General features: G+C 42.0%; 1 protein-coding gene across 6 annotated transcripts in view; it reads right to left on the bottom strand.

The window, feature by feature from the left end:
- The window catches only part of TTC7A (tetratricopeptide repeat domain 7A), a 290642-nt gene that overhangs the window by 81179 nt on the left and 192996 nt on the right, over positions 1-16467 (bottom strand). For all 6 annotated transcript variants that reach the window (XM_042476228.1, XM_042476218.1, XM_042476210.1 and 3 more), the window contains 2 exons: positions 13773-13870; positions 11104-11238 (listed from right to left, as the gene is read on the bottom strand). In XM_042476228.1, coding sequence (XP_042332162.1) covers positions 11104-11238; positions 13773-13870 — 233 coding nt within the window. The remainder of the gene's footprint in view (positions 1-11103; positions 11239-13772; positions 13871-16467) is intronic.

The raw sequence follows: 16467 nt of genomic DNA on the forward strand, positions 1-16467 counted from the left end.
TTGCATTTCTGGATGTTCCAACATGATGGCTGGCTTGGAAAAAAAATGGCTCCAAAACATGTTTCAAAGTAATTATTTTGAGTAAAATACTGTAGACATGTTTTTGCTATCATGAATTGGTGGGTCTCCTTACATTCTATATATATATATAATCCATATATCCTTTCTGTATCCTTTCTGTATCATTTCATATATATATATATATATATATATTATAGAAATGATACAGAAAGGATATATGGATGATCATACAGAAGCCAGGAACAGATTCCCTCATTCCTATGTCACAGAGAGTAACCTGAAACCCCATCCTTCAAAGGTTGAAATAAATTTCAGGCACATTTCAAAACTTTACATTCTGTGTGGTCCATTTTCAGAGAGGTGCTTAAAACATCTGGCAGACTTTTGAGCGTGAAATCGGTAGACCTAACTGACATGCCTAAAAACTAGGCAGATGCATTAAAATATCTCAAGTGAGGTGGGAAATGAATGAGGCTCAGAGGAGGAATATTGCATAAGGGTATTGCCATATTTGTCAATCTATTAGCAACCGAAAATATACTTCTAGTCACCCATCTCCCAAAAAAGAGGGGGAAATGGAGAAATGTGCACCTCTTGAATGCAAGAGCTGAAGAATACTTTCTAGTCTTTCAGTTGCAATGAATCTGTGCACGTCTATAAATCCCTTTCTGTTGTAGCTGCTAAATGGGAAAGGGGGGCATTAAAAACCAGGAGCATGACAAGACTGGATCTAAATGAGAACAACAAAGCATATTTATGGCAGCAGGACATATTTAAACCCCAGCCCTTGTATCTGTAAGCAGAAAGATCATCAATAAGAGGAGGCGTGGGTGGTTTAATTTGCACAGAGTTAAGTTTAAAAACTGTTGAAAAGCAGCTCTGCCCCTTATTGTTTTTAAACATTAAAAAGTAAAATAAAACAGCTTGACAGAAGCAGAATCTTCCTGGCATGAAGAAGAAGGAAAGCAGCTGATGGGCTAGAAAGCTGAACAGAACAGGACTCATGCGAAGCCAACAAAGAAGAAAAATGATATGACAAAGGGAGGTTATTTAGGCTTACAATAAACATGTGCTTCCAAGAAATTAAATTTTATGCTCCTATTAGTCATTCATTCTGCTTACTGTTGAACCAGAAGCACTTTTCATCTATGGGACTAATATACAGAGGGCTCAACATAAATCAGACTAGGAGAAAGAGGAACTGTTTGATCAGGCATGCACATCTCCACTCACTTGATCATCTGGAGGTGAACATCACCTCCAGGCAACCATGCAGGCACTGTGAATAAACACTTGCACAAAGAGTGGGCAATATATTTTTGGGTCAATGGGGAAAGTTCCACCCCTGGGATCTCTTTTGCATCCTCAAAGCACTCTGATCCCCATTTTTTCATCACACAACTTTTTTTTTTGCCTCTGAACAGCCTAAACTGGTTCCAAATCACTGATTTCCCCACACAAACCCAATTTCCCTAAATATATTGAAAAGTCAGGAATAATTAGGAGTGATGTCATATCATTTCTAATCAAGATAGGAGTAACTGTATGAGACATGGGATGGGCATGCAAGGGGAAATAGCCCCTGCCCTATTTGTAGTTGCTCACCCTTGTTTTAAGCTACCCATGAGCCAAATGTTACTTAACTTGATAAGTGCTGAAAGCTACACAAATCACAGGCTGCAGCTACACTGCAGAATCAATGCACTTTGGCACTGCTCTAACAGCCATGGCTCAGTGTTATGGAATCCTGGAATTTGCAGTTTTGTGAGATATTTAGCCTTCTCTATCAGAGAGCTCTGTTGCCACAACACACTATGGGCTCATTCCCACTTACATTTAAACTGGTTTGCAAGTCACCTTCGTTTCGTGTTGGTAAACTGATTCCAAAGGGTCCTTCGTTCCCATTATGAAAGCCTATCTTTTCATTATTTCCTTGCAATCGCTCCTTTTTTTGGCATGATTCTCATCCCCACTAGTTTGCGCTGCTTCAAAATGCATGTCAATCATATGTGCGTCATCAATGATGTAAGGAGCATCCTGGGAGCCTGCCTTGGGAACTACATTTATATATATATATATATATATATATATATATATATAAAAATTGATAGAAGAATCGATTCATTGGTTTTGCAACTACTTGCCTCACTGATTGCAAGTAGCTGCAAAATTAATGGATTGAATATTCTATCAATTTTATTTTATTTTTTTTAAAAATCATGCACCACATCACAAACAGCACTGGGAAATAATGGTGGATCTACCAAAAACTGAGGAGGGATGGTAAACACTCCTCTGTCATTAGCCCCTCTCCTGCAGAATGATGTGATTCAGATCCTTCATTCCCACTTATTGAACATGCATCGGAATCGATTATTTTAAAAAGAACTAAGAAAAAGGGTTTTTTTGCATTTGCCTCACTTCATCGCGATTGAAACTGATCACAATAGGATCACTTTAGGGTCACTATAAGCCGATCTCAAATGGGAACGACAGTCATATAACCCGATTAGCAATTTGCTTTAAATCATAGTGGGAACACGACCTACAAAGCTTAGGATTCCATAGGAAGGAACCAAGACAGTTTAAGTGATGTCAAACTGCATTAATTCTGCAGCATGGCAGCAGCTCAGATTTAATAATAAAAATAATAGGATTTATTTATATGCCGCCCAATCACTGGGAATCTGGGCGGCTTACAACAGAGGGGATAACAGATGGTTCCCTGCCCTCAGGCTTACAATCTAAAAAGACATGACACAAAAAGAGAAGGGAATGGTTAATTACCATGTCTTATTCTGCCTCCCCTTGCTTTCCCAGATTCTGATGTGGTCATTCCAGGTTATACTGTGGCTGCAAGCCAATCTGTTCCTGAAAAATGAAAACAGCTTCATCTATTCAGGAGATCAAGTAACCCTGAAACTCAGCTCCATCAGGGCTAGCCTGGAAGAAGAGACTCCTCCCTCCATAACTATCATCCTCCGGCCTGCGAGGGAGATGACAAGGCAGGCCCAGCTCCACCAGGGCTAGCCTGAAGAAGAAGAGCCCTCCCTCCAGTCCATTTGCCTTGGTCCAGGCCTCAGAGGGCTGGACCTGATCCCCTCCCCTCTCACCATTCCCTTCTCCTTTTGTGTTGTGTCTTTTTAGATTGTAAACCTGAGGGTAGGGAACTGTCTACAGTGCGCCCGCGCCATACGCGGGCGCGCCATACGCGGCTTAAGCATAGGCGCTCAAGCCGCGCGGGGCAGAAGGGGCGGCGCGTCCCATTCATTTGAAGGGGCGCGCGCCACCGCGCCGCCGTGCACAAGCCCCATTGTTTCCAATGGGGCTTGAGCATAGACGGAATTCGCCTTACACGGTGGGATCCGGAACGGATCCCCCGCGTAAGGCGAGGACCGACTGTATTATCCCCTCTGTTGTAAGCCGCCCGGATTCCCAGTGACTGGGCGGCATATAAATAAATCCTATTATTATTATTATTATTATTATTATTATTATAGTTGGCCCTCGCCTTACGAAGGGATCCGTTCCGGATCCCTCCGCGTAAGGCGAATTCCGCCTATGCTCAAGCCCGCTCGTGCACGGCGGTGCGGCAGTGTGGCGGCGCGCGGGGCGCAACGGGCGCATGCGCCCATTCAATTGAATGGGACGCGCCATCCCTTCCGCCCCGCGCACGTCCCATGGCTTGAGCGCGTAAGTGTATTATTATTATCATCATCATCACAGGGGGGAATCCCTGTAGACTAGATATGAAAATGCAAAACAGTAGGATAATCACAAATTCCTCATCTCCAGCTGTAAACCTCCCCAAAGAAGAAATTTAGATTGATGGCCTACCAGACAGATTCTAGGACTACTAGTACTAACAGGTAACTTTTCCAAGCTCTGCTGTCACTATATCCTAGGGCAATCAGTTAAATAAATCATGTGTTGTATGATATGGTGTCTTTATTTGTATGGTAAGAACCTACTGCAGACAATTCTGTTGGCTGAACCTCTATATTTATATTAAAAATTTGATATGTCACTCACTAGCTGTCATTATTCTGTTTCAGTGAAGGAAAAAAAAGGACCAGGCTTGATAATTTAAGTTCCTGTCTTCTGTAACTTTTTCCAGTTCTATGATATTCTTATTTTGACTGGGACAACACAATATTCCAAAATGTGGCCACACCATAGATTTATATAAAGCCTGTTGGCACTGTGGTATAGTGGTTTGAGCGCTGGACTATGACTCGGGAGACCAGGTTTTGAATTCTGGCTCGGCCATGGAAACCCATTGAATAACCTTGGGTAAGTTACACTCTCTTAGCCTCAGAGGAAGGCAATTGCAAACCCCCTCTGAACAAATGTTGCCAAATAAATCCCATGATAGGTTCACTTTAGTGTCACTATTAGTCAGAAATGACTTTAAGGTTTCCACAGCTGAGCAGGGATTCAGACTCTAGATGCTGGTGTTCCAAAGTCCTAGTGTAACACATCAACTGTGGAAGAGGGCGGGGGAACATTTAGCCCTCCAGAAGATAGACTGCAGCCCCATAAATCTGGACAACATGTCCAACTGTGAGGAATGCTGGGAGACGTAGTTCCTTATACTAATTGCCTCTCTCTCTCTCTCTCTCTCTGTGCCTTCAAGTTGCCTTTTGACCTAAGGCAACCCCAATGATTTCATAGGGTTTTCTTAGGCAACGAATATTCAGAGGTGGTTTTGCCAGTTCCTTCCCATCCAAGGATACTACCCCATCCAAATAATAAACATGGCTGATGCCACTTAGCTTTCAAGATCAGATGGGATCTTATTACTTTAGGTTATTTTGGTTGCATGTCTTCTAGTTGTTTCCAACTTCAGGTGAAAAGACTCTAAGGAAGATTTGTTCAGAGGGGTTTGCCTTTGCCTTCCTCTGAAGCTGAGAGAATGTGACTTGCCCAGGGACAACCAGTGTGTTTCACAGCTGAGCAGGGATTCAAACTCTGGTCTCTAGAATCAGAGTCCAATGCTCAAAATACACCATGCTGACTGTTCTTCAGGGTATGCAGGCTGCTAAACTCACATCTAGTCCACACTAGCCTAACAATATCTGGAATGTCACATTTCTCATCCATGATATCGGAGGAGAATGACTGAAGGAGAAAGAAGCAGCTGGAACAAAAGTGATAGTGCAGATAAGCTGAAAGGCTGTTGTAAGGCCAGGCCTTCCAAGCAACAACCTATAGAGAACCAAGACAGAGGATAGCTATTCTCCTACTGTACAAGAAAGATACCAACCTAAAAGCTTGTTACTTGTAAAGAATATCTTTTTGCACCAATAAGGCATACCGTACATACTCATGTATAAGTCGACCTCATGTATAAGTCGAGGGCAGGTTTGGGGGCCAAAATCTTGGATTTTGATATGACCCTTAGATAAGTCGAGGGTAAAACTTAGGGATGTGTAACAAAGGATCTAAAAGATGAAGCAAAAGAAACAGTGCCAGAGAACTAGCAGTGATTAATTTCTGTAACTTTATAACTTTCCATAAATTTCCTTTGTATATTCAATCACTTTTAGCTTGAATTATGCTGTGTAAGAAGCTCTCATTTTCTTTGCACAACTCATTTTGTAGAGAGCAAAAGCTAATTTTCCTATTTTGAAGTACCTACTGTTTTAACAGTGGGATGGATGGGAGACTTTTGCTTGGATTTATTGCAATATCACACACATATAACAAAGTAAGGAAAAGCCTGACTTTCTGTACTAGAGGTACAGTGGTGAAAAAAGTACAGCAGAGAGAGGTAAGATCTTTGTCCCTCTGAAGAGAACACAGAAGTAGCACCAACACTCTACTCTCTCTGGAGGCCTTTTGCAATGCCTGGATGGAAAAAAGGAACTACGGTGGCCCTTTGAGGCTTTCCTGGTGCAGCAGAGAAGCGGCCACTGTCTGCCAAGGAAGGGAAGTACCAAAAAAAAAAAAGCCACTGCCGGAGCTGTTTTTTTTACTGTCAGGCATTGCAATAGAACAGACCATTGGAGACTTCTTCAGCAAGAAGGTTGGGGTGTCCCACCAGGGTATCTTTAACTATTAAACAAACCCCTATCACCTCTCTGTTTCTCTTGCCATTCCTTCAGCTTGGGCCAGAAAAAAAGCCTTGCAAATGAGGTTTGAGATAGAAGGCTGTTCTGGTGAGTTTAAGAGATCAATGATACTTGCTGAAATGAAATACTGAGTGTAGTTTCCAAATATCTTGAGTACTTCCATTCCTCTATATGACAGCTACAGGAAAAGAGATTCCACCTCAACTTTAGGGGAAACTTCCTGACAGTAAAAGCTGTTAGATGTGGAACACACTCCTTCGAAGTGTGGTGGAGCCTCCTCCTCTGGAGGTTTTTAAACAGAGGCTGGGTGGCTATCTGTCGGGTATGCTTTGATTGAGAGTTCCTGCATGGCAGGGGGTTGGACTGGATGGCACTTGAGGTCTCTTCCAACTCTACTTTCCCATGATTCCCCCTATTTCTCTTTCTCCCAGCCTTGCAAAGGAGCTTTGGGATGCAAGGCTCATCTCTCCCCATTTCTTTCTCCCTGCCTTCTTCCAACCCCAGCCTTGCAAAGGAGCTTTGGGATGCAAGGCTCATCTCTCCCCATTTCTTTCTCCCTGCCTTCCTCCGACCCCAGCCTTGCAAAGGAGCTTTGGACTCTCTCTTTTTCTCCCGGTTTTGGCGATCCCAGCCTTGGAAAGGGGGATTGACCCTTATATACGTCTATCCCAGGATTTTGAAGCCCATTTTGAGGCATAAATTTTTCGACTTATAGTCGAGTATATACGGTAACTAAATTACATTACAACTCTATCATAATGAGGGATAACTTTATGTCTTTTGGTGTGGATTGTAACTGCTTTGCAGATACTTAAATAATTACAGATTGCTTGTGGCTTCCTTTGGTAAGTCTGCTTTAAACCATTGGCCAGCTTCTTGTAACATTCAGATATTTTAACAAAGTTAACTAACAGTAAGCATTTAGTTACTTTTGAATAGTGAGTAAGTAGTACTGTAGTTTAACATGTGTAACAAAAAATGTACCTAGCTAAGATATATATATATATATAGAGAGAGAGAGAATGGTAACTGTAACTAATTCCGTTTTTGAAGTAATTCTCCAAGTTCTGCTACTAACACAGTGTCAAACTGGAGCAAACGTTGAAAACAACAGCAAATACTCCATGAAGGAATTTCTGTCCTATGCAGAACAAATGCAAAGGTAGTCCTTGACTTGCATTACTTTTGTCAGCCTTTTGTTGCTGAGCATGCTATGTTGATTTTGCATTGATGTACAATGAAAAGGAGCACAGCTTACTCATGCTGGCTCACGCTAAACCAATCTGCAGCACTGGATGGTTTCCAGAAGAATGTCAAAAATCATTCTTCCTGTCACTACCAAGGCAGAAACAATTGGATTTCTGTTTCTGAAAGTGAAATGGCTTTTTAAAATGGATTTCAGCAAGAAAAACCACCCAGGATCCAACCCTCCACCAGCTAGTACACATACTGTTAGTCTGGTAGAAACAAGAGCTGACAACACTGAATTATTGCAGAGAAGCGGATTCCTTCTACCAGATGGATTATGTGAACAGAGTTTAGGATTCAGGGATCCACTCAGCTTCTCAAGTGATTCAGGCAGCTTCTCCCTCCTTGGTTTCTGGCAATCATTTTAAAATTGCTTCCTCTAATATTCTGATCTACCCATTTTGCCACCTAGAAGCTGGAGCAAGCTTGTTTGTCTTCAGGTATCTCATTTTTGTTTTTAACTTGTACTGTTTAATTCATTTCATCATTAGCCATTTTAAGTCCTATTTTGGAGGAGGGATAGTGGGATAGTGTGGTGTAGTGGTTTGAGTGTTGGACTATGGTGTTTATTACACTGAGGTTTTGGGGGATTTTTGGAGCTCAGATCCGGGGTGACTGCGGATCCACAATGCGAATTCATGTCATAACGTGAATATGTTATCAGATGAGATTCCTTTCTATGGGCACTCCTTTTGTGGCGCTTCCGCAGTGATTCCAAAGTGACCCCTCATTTTGGTAAAATCGGAAAAAAAGTGAATTCACAGAATTCGCTTTCAAGCTCACTTCAATTTCACTTCGAACTGGTCTGGTGTGGAAGATCACTCCAATGTCGCCCCCCCCCTTGGCCCCCTGCGTCCAGCTCCTTCATCCCCCTCCTCCTCTCTACCCTGCAACCTATCCCATCATCCCCTGCCTTCTCCTGCATCTGAATCCTGACCCCAGTGACCCCCTGCCACCCATCCCATCATCCCCTGCCTGCTCTTGCATCCGAATCCTGGTCCCAGTGATCCCCTGCCACCCACCCCATCATCCCCTGCCTTCTCCTGCATCTGAATCCTGGTTCCAGTGACCCCCTGCAACCTATCCCATCATTCCCTGAATGCTCCAGCATCCGAAACCTGGCTCCAGTGAACCCCTGTGACCTATCCCATCATCCCCTGACTGCTCCTTCAGTCTGATGAAGGATGGCAGCTAAGGAGGGGGCAGGGAAGGAGGACAGCGTCCAGGCCCCCACTGTGCATGCACAAGTGTCCCAATTCGAATTGTTGGATCCGCATGGTATGCACCGCTGTGGTAATACAATTTGCACTCACTCCACTTTGCATGAATCCGCATCACGTGACTTGCCTTGGATTTGATTCCTCCTCAATTCGGAAGGGCAAAGGAAGGGCAACCAGGTATGATAAAACATTCACGTTACGTGAATTCGCATAGCTGAACCAGGAGTCACCCTGGATCTGACCTGCAAAAAGCCCCGTGTGATATACTCCTATGACTCTGGAGAGCAGGGTTTGATTCCCAGCTCAGCTATGAAATCCTCTAGGTGACCCTGGGCAAGTCACATGCTCTCAGCTTCAGGGGAAGGCAATGGAAAACCTCTGAACAACTCTTGCCAAGAAAACCCCTTGATAGGTTTCACCTTAGGTACACCATAAGTTGGAAATGACCTGAAGCCACACAACAACAACAATACAACAACATCAAATTTAATAATATAAACCTAAGAAGCAATGCAGCCCTCACTAAAAAATGTCCTGGCTGTAGTAATGAAGGACTGGGTACAGCCCACTCCTGCCATCAAAAATCCCTTTTTGCAATCAAAACCCTATTTTGCCAGTGATATATGTCTACAGAAGGGCCAAAAAAAGAGAGGATGTAGCAAGGTGAAGGAGAAGCTGACAAACCTCCTCCAAGCCAGAGAGACAGCTACAAGTCTGCCACAAAGCTGATCTGGGAAATAATTATAAATAATTCCCAGTGTTTCCAAACTGGGAGGGATTTGGATTCAATAGAGCTTCCACAGGAACCTTGGTCTTCTTGGCTGGTTAAGACTGTGGTCTAAATTGGTATCTAAATTATAACACTACACTGTTATAACGCAATATTCCACATTAACTGCCATGGCAACAGCCTGTGGAATTCTAAGGTTTGTAGTTTAGTGAGGCTAAACTCTCTCAATGCCCCTCCCTAAACTGCAAATCCCAGGATTCCAGAGGATGTTGTCATGGCTGTTAAAGTTGAATATAGCACTGTAACAGTATAGTGCGATTGGGCCCTACGACTCTACTTCAGGCTCCTGTGATCTGAATAGAGTTTGGAAAACATATATGCTGGGGCTGTACAGTGACCATGATGACTAGGGGATTTTAGGAGTTTTGGTACAAAAAAGGAAATTTTCCATGCTCTAGAAAGGAAGCTATCCTATTCACTGCACTGCCAGCAAAGCCCACATGTGCCCTAGAGTAGAGCAATCTGCTCAGGGAGGGGTTATTCAAGCTATACTGTTTTCTTTGGCGATAGCAAAAACTAGTACAAAAATTTAATAAGGGAGAGCATTATAGTTGTAAGTGAAAGTATTTGACAGACTGAAGAGTACTGCATGATTATCTGGAAGGGGGAGTGAGTCCCAGTGGTGACCTACACATTGATGGGTATTCCCTGGAGAAAAAGCAGAATCTGCTAATGTAGTTGTGCAGAATCTGACACATTTGAGATAAACATTTCAGCTCTTGACCTTGTGAAGTTTCTCATTTAGAAGACTGTCTTTCTCTCACCATTTTTCCTTCAGAATTGAAAATGCTGTTTCCCAGGACAATTTCAAAACCTTATATATTAAAAACTCTATGTGATGGGATATATATAGATATAAATATATAGGAATGATCCTAGTGCACACGCAACACGAGAGAACAGATGTTTTCCATTAGCTCACTGTGTTATGCTGTCCTCAATTCCAACTACACCGAAGATCGATGGTGTGTTCATTCCAATATTTCTTTAAGGGCAAATGTCTAATTTGCTCCTGGGGGACAGAAATGACACGTTCAATTTTGCAGAAGATTTGAAGCAAAAATGCCAAGAGACAAGATGTTTCAGCTGTCTCTTTGCATGTGCACTGCAGAACATAACTTAATCATCTACCTGGGAAGGTTTGTAAGGCTCTATATGCTGACGGCGTTCAGCCAATCCAGGATCAAATTACTAGAGCAAGTTCTTCTGCGAGTGGCCATATTTGGTAAAGCATGGGCTTAGCTAAGAGTACCGGCAATGGCAAAGAGAGTGGGGCATAGCAGTCAAGTGAAAAAGGCTTAAAATAATACAGTACTGCAAGATGCAGGAATAGATGCCAGCTTATGCAACAGGATCTGTGATATAAAAAAGCTCCGACAGGGTAACAGTAACAGCTAGCAGCCAAACTGACAATGAAACTTTGAGTAGAAGAAAGAGTCCTTAATATTTCATACTGCTCAACTGCCCCTACATAGCATTTTTTGGTACGGATCTGTAGTAAATCCCATTTCAATCTTTTCCAGAGCCTCCAAAAGATTTTGTATTATAATTTCCAGAATCCTTCAGTCAACATATCCAGTGGATTATAGGTATGGGGGGGAATAAGGTATGGAATCCCCAATCCACAACATGAAATGCTGTTAAAACTGTGACAAACATCTGCAGCAATGGTATTTATGCCATCTGAGTCAGACTCTAAAACCAAACACAGCACATGGAACCATTTTAAAAGAGAAAATAAAAGACTTACCAGCCTGCAACCAAATCTGTTCTAGAGTAGTCCACAGCTGCATAGGCCCTTGCTTCAAGGCACAACTGGGCATGGTTACTTCAGACATGGCTTGTTCCAGCCGGGAAGCTGCGATGGAAGAGGCTCGCTGAGAACCTGAAATGCATACACAACACTGATCAGACAAAACAAGGCACACTGGTCCTTAAGGAAGTGCCCAAATCCCAATCAGGTGGATTAGATGCTGGCAAAACATCAGGAAGAAACTCTTCTAGAACATGGCCACATAGCCTGAAAAACCCACAAAAAACTACAGGTGGATAAGAACTTGTATTGAACCAACCAAATATAAGCAAAACTTCTGAAGAATCCTTCAAGACTGGCAGCTCTTCCACACTGCAGAAATAAAGCAGTTTGATACCACTTTAACTGGCATGGCTCCATCCTGTGGAATCCTAGCATTTGTAGTTTGGTGAGGTATTCAGCCTGGTCTGTCAGAAAGGTCTGATGCCTCACCAAACTATTAATCCCAGGATTCTGTAGGACAGAGTCATGGCAGTTAAAGTCACATCAAACTGCTTTATTTCTACAGCGTGGATATATCCTTAATCATAATACTTTTCTCGAGCTAACTGAGAGGGGTCAGCTCATTTCTCTGCCACTTTGCTAAGCCATGTCAACAATAAGAACTACTTTGGGAGTATTCCAAAAGCAGTTGGTTAGTCTGGGTTACACAAAAAACTCCCCACAAGGGAAACCCAAATTCTACTTCAGAAGAATGTGAATTCTACCACTTCTGTACTTTATGACTTTATGTAAACCTCTATATAGTCACATATTTTCTCCACTCTTTTGCTGTTGCACACAATTTATAATAAACCGATATAGTATTATTTGCCTTGTTTGTTGCAGGGAAGAGAAATGAGCTATTTTTCCCAACTACCAGAAATTTTGTACAGCAGTTCCTTCTGCTTTTGAAATTGACCCAATATTATTCCCACACCCTGAAGACTAACTTCGAAAACATAAGGACTAGAATACTGGCTCTGTTTAAATTTGAATGCTCAAGGTTATTTCTGCATGCAGAAGAGTCCCAATCCCAAATGAGAAAGCCATTTCTCCCCTCATTTTCTTCCTTTGCTTTAAAAAACATCCTTACTATCATCTCAAGCAGTGACCTGATGGCTTCAACAGGATGGCAAAATTTCTGGGGGCAGAAATTTCTTGGAAACAGCTCTATACAATGATGTAGGATTAATCCCATGGGCATAACTGAGAAAATAAAAAGATTATTGGCTCTAGAAGATTGCCTGCTTCCAAACTCTGTCCACCAATTAAGGCATCATTCCACAGGAATAACGAAATTGTCATTCAATAGTAGAATATTAACTGAATAGAGAAGACAGACATTCTCTTGGCATGATCACTGGTTTGCTTATGGATTACCTTTAACAGGATAGTAACAGAGGTATTTCTGAGGCATAAAAGAGCAATTGTGATCAGAAAACACATTTATACACGATTCTTTGCTACATCCTCAGTGACCCTGCAGTGTCCTTCAGATGTTCCAGCAGCTCTTGCATGGCTGAAACTGTATTTAAATCATCCAGCTGCATAGGTGGGAGCTGACTCCTCAAGAGAAATACTGATATAAATGAGCCCCTACTGATGCAGATGAGTCATTTAAATGTCCTCCCAGCTGTGTAGGAACTGCGCAGGAACAGCATTCCAGTATCTAAATGGTACCTGCTTGGAAACAGAGCCATATCCACTATGTGATTCCCTATATTAAAAAAATCTAAAGTAAAAAAATTAATTAAAAATTACCCAAAAGTTCAAATATTAGTAACCCACGCTACCAAGACTTCATGTGAACCTGTAACCCTTGGACTCAAGGGCACAATACTGCACACTAGGACCATACAATGAAATACCAAAGTTAAAACAAGATTAAACAATCAAAAAAATTAAAACCAGATTGAAGCATATATCAGAGAAGCACAACAATTAGCAGGATCCAGTGCACTGTTTTGATGAGACAGGCCTTATATATTCACTCATCAAATGCCTGGTGAAACAGAAAAGTCTTTACCTGTCAGCACAAAGAAAGCAGGGAGGATGCCAGTCTAACTTCTCTAGGAAGAGAGTTCCAGAGCCTGGATATTTAGAAAGGATGATAACCTCAGTTTACTAATTTTGGCTTACCTACCCATGGGATATTTCTTGGAACAAATAATGAAGTTGTCTCAGAATAGAACAGGATCCATACCTTTCCGTAAAATTCTGCATGGATCTCTATCTTGGGCAGTTGATAAAAACCAGGCAAGCCTAGGTTTGAAGTTTTTACAAGAACACACACACATAAAACAGCTCCTCTAGAGCTTGATCATTCTGCTGCATCTCAGTATTCTGGAGAGAGTGAATGCTCCATTTAGAGATAATAGTAGGATGAACTAAAGAGGCAGAATGGATGGATGCTAAATTAGCAACATGACTCATTTAGAGATGCAACAGGCAGTCTCCTCTATGGATAGAAACTTTTGGGTGCCTTTTTAAAATTACTGTATTCTTTCTCTCATACAATTGCAGGGGGAGTAACTTGTCAAATCGTAGATGGAGGGATGGTCTACTTTCATGTGCAAGTCTGCATGGAATTTAGGTTGCCAGAAGTCATGTTTTGTTTTTCTTACCAGAATCAGTATCATGGGCATCAGGGAGAGTGAGATACATGCTATTATGCTTCTTGACTGGCAGTGTCTCCGTCAGGGTGCTTGCTTTCTCTGAATCACTGTAAGGGAATGACAATGGCAGCTATGTGATAGATGGTCACTTATGAAAAGCACAGGGTATAGCAGGCCTAGAAATGAGCATCAGTCTGATCCAATTGCCACCAACTCTGAAAGCTGAAGCATCTGTGCATATGAGATAGTTGCTGTCAAAATTCGCTGCAGGGTGGGAGGGAGTTCTGTCAAAGGGATGGGAATTGGTTGTGTCAGTAGCAATACCATGCAAGACATTTTGACAAAGCAAATTGGCAAGGCAGAATAGGATAGTGATGCTGGTGGTGATGGGATGCACTCCGGGCAATTTGACACATTTCAGGAAAGCATGGTTTATTGCAGATGAAAATCTGGCTCACGCTCCTTTCCTAGTTGCACAAGAGTGAAGATCCGGTTTACACCCAGAATGACAGTCAGAAATCAAGAATCTGGGATGCCACTTGTTTTATTAACAAAAGTTAAAACAATTTTTCGAGGAGTTATTTTTAAAAGCTGACCAATATCTAGAGGTTTTAATTTGTTAATAGGTTAATAGTTAAAATTGTAAATTTTAAATGTCGATTGTTTTAATATGTGTATATCTTATTTGTCCTTTCAAACTGATGCGTATTTTAACTGATGGGTTTTAACTGATATAGTGTGTCTGTGAATTATTGTTGTTTCCCACCTCAATCCATGGGGAGAGGCAGATTATTAGTATTATTGTTATTATTATTATTATTTACACTTGAAACCAAGTTTACTGAAAGACTTCAGTCTCTCTCTTGGGGTGCATCTACACTGCAGAAATAATGTAGTTTGACACCACTTTAAGTGCTGCAGCCCCATCGTATGGAATCTGGGATTTGTCATTTTATAAGGTTTCTAGCCTCCTCTGCCAAAAAGTTCTGGTGCCTCACAAAACAACAGATCCAAGGATTCTGTAGGATGGAACCGTGGCAGTTAAAATGGTGTCAAACTGCATTATTTTACAGAGTAGATGCACCTTGTGACAAAACGGTACTTTTGGAGAGGCCCTGCCTGGAAAGGACCCAATATTGAAGCATGGGGAAAGGAAATCCTCGATGAAAGCATCAATAAACACTCTTAAACCAAAGCACCTGGTGTATGCTCATGGCATTCCAATATCAAGTTGATGTGCCTCTTCAAGGGGAGGATACCACAAAGGGTAAGATATGGATTTTAGGAGTGAAAATTTGATAAGTAACCTGAAGATTCACAGGGAATGTCTTCCCCCACTTCCCCAGGATACACTTTGCTGAGATTATCAGCTAATTTATCCTGTTTTGAGAACCAGGTTACTATGTTAGATGAAAAGAAAGGTTTAGTACACACTCTGCCCTAGAGTACTGAATGTCTTTATCGTTTTATAAAAATGTGCCCATTTAAAAATGTGTCCTGGGGGTGTTGCATTATTTTAAAGTGTATGGTTTTTAAGTGCTTTTATCTTTTTAATTGCATTCTATTTTTAAACAAATGATCGGTTTTAATATCCTAATAATTTGATTCTATTTTAATTGTCACTTTTGCAAGTTTTTAATTGTACTGTGTTTTTAGACTGTAAGCCACGGTGAGTCCCAATTTTGGGGAAAAGCAGGGTACAAATAATAATAATAATAATAATAATAATAATAATGGACTATGAAGCTCACCAAATCTTTTCCTAGGCATGAAGGGAACCATCCTATGTTTGCCTATGTAAAACACTTTAAGTGGAAGTGGACAGGAGGCAGGTCTAGAATAGTAGTGAGCATGGCTGGATTCCATAACATCAAGCCACAGCAGTTAAAGGGGAGTCAACCTGGATTATTTCTGCAGTGCAGATGCAGCCAGAAAAAGATATAACAGGAAGGGATAAATAAAAGTAGCAAACATAAACATTTTCTCCAAACAGTGGTGCTTTATTTTTATTTTTTAAGGCATTAAAGGTAACAGAAGTAGAACGGTAGTTGCTGTCAACATGCCAAACACTGACATTTCACCAGGGAGTTTATCAGACTCAAGTTTTGGACCCTGCAATTGCGCTAAAGAAGTGTAAAGAACATTGCGAAATGACTGTTTCACGCGATGTCTTACCACATTGCTTGCTTTTCCATCATTCCCCCGTAACGTTATGTTAGCGCTACAATTGCGTGAAAGTTGCGATTTGCGTGATGCGAAACCATGCATAGCGGAACTGTCTACTACACCAGCGCCTTCCGTTTTTGTCGAGCATTTCACATCAAAATCCTTGCGCATGCCCTTTGGAGGCTTTGGTGGCATCGTGACCTTTGTGCTTCCGGGGGAGCGAGGGGGTCCCCCCCACCTTTAGGGTCCTATTTAGCGGAGGGGAGGGGGAGAAGGAATGAGCCGAAGGAAAAAGGGGAATCTGGATGCAAAGGGTGACAGAAGGCAAAAGGGGAAATCAGGGTGGCTTTTGGTGGGGGGGAGGAGTGGAGAAAGTGATGGAGGAGGATGAGGAGGAGGAAGGAGCCCTGGGAAGAAGGGAGCCACAGAGGGCATCCTATAATGGAGCAGGAGGAGGAGGATGAAGGACCCAGGGCAGCTCAGAGGGAGGTGAGGGTCGGAAGGAAGAGGAGGAGGAGGATTGCCCAGGGAAATAGGG

Source organism: Sceloporus undulatus, chromosome 1 (assembly GCF_019175285.1).
Source record: "Sceloporus undulatus isolate JIND9_A2432 ecotype Alabama chromosome 1, SceUnd_v1.1, whole genome shotgun sequence".
NCBI lineage: Eukaryota > Metazoa > Chordata > Lepidosauria > Squamata > Phrynosomatidae > Sceloporus > Sceloporus undulatus.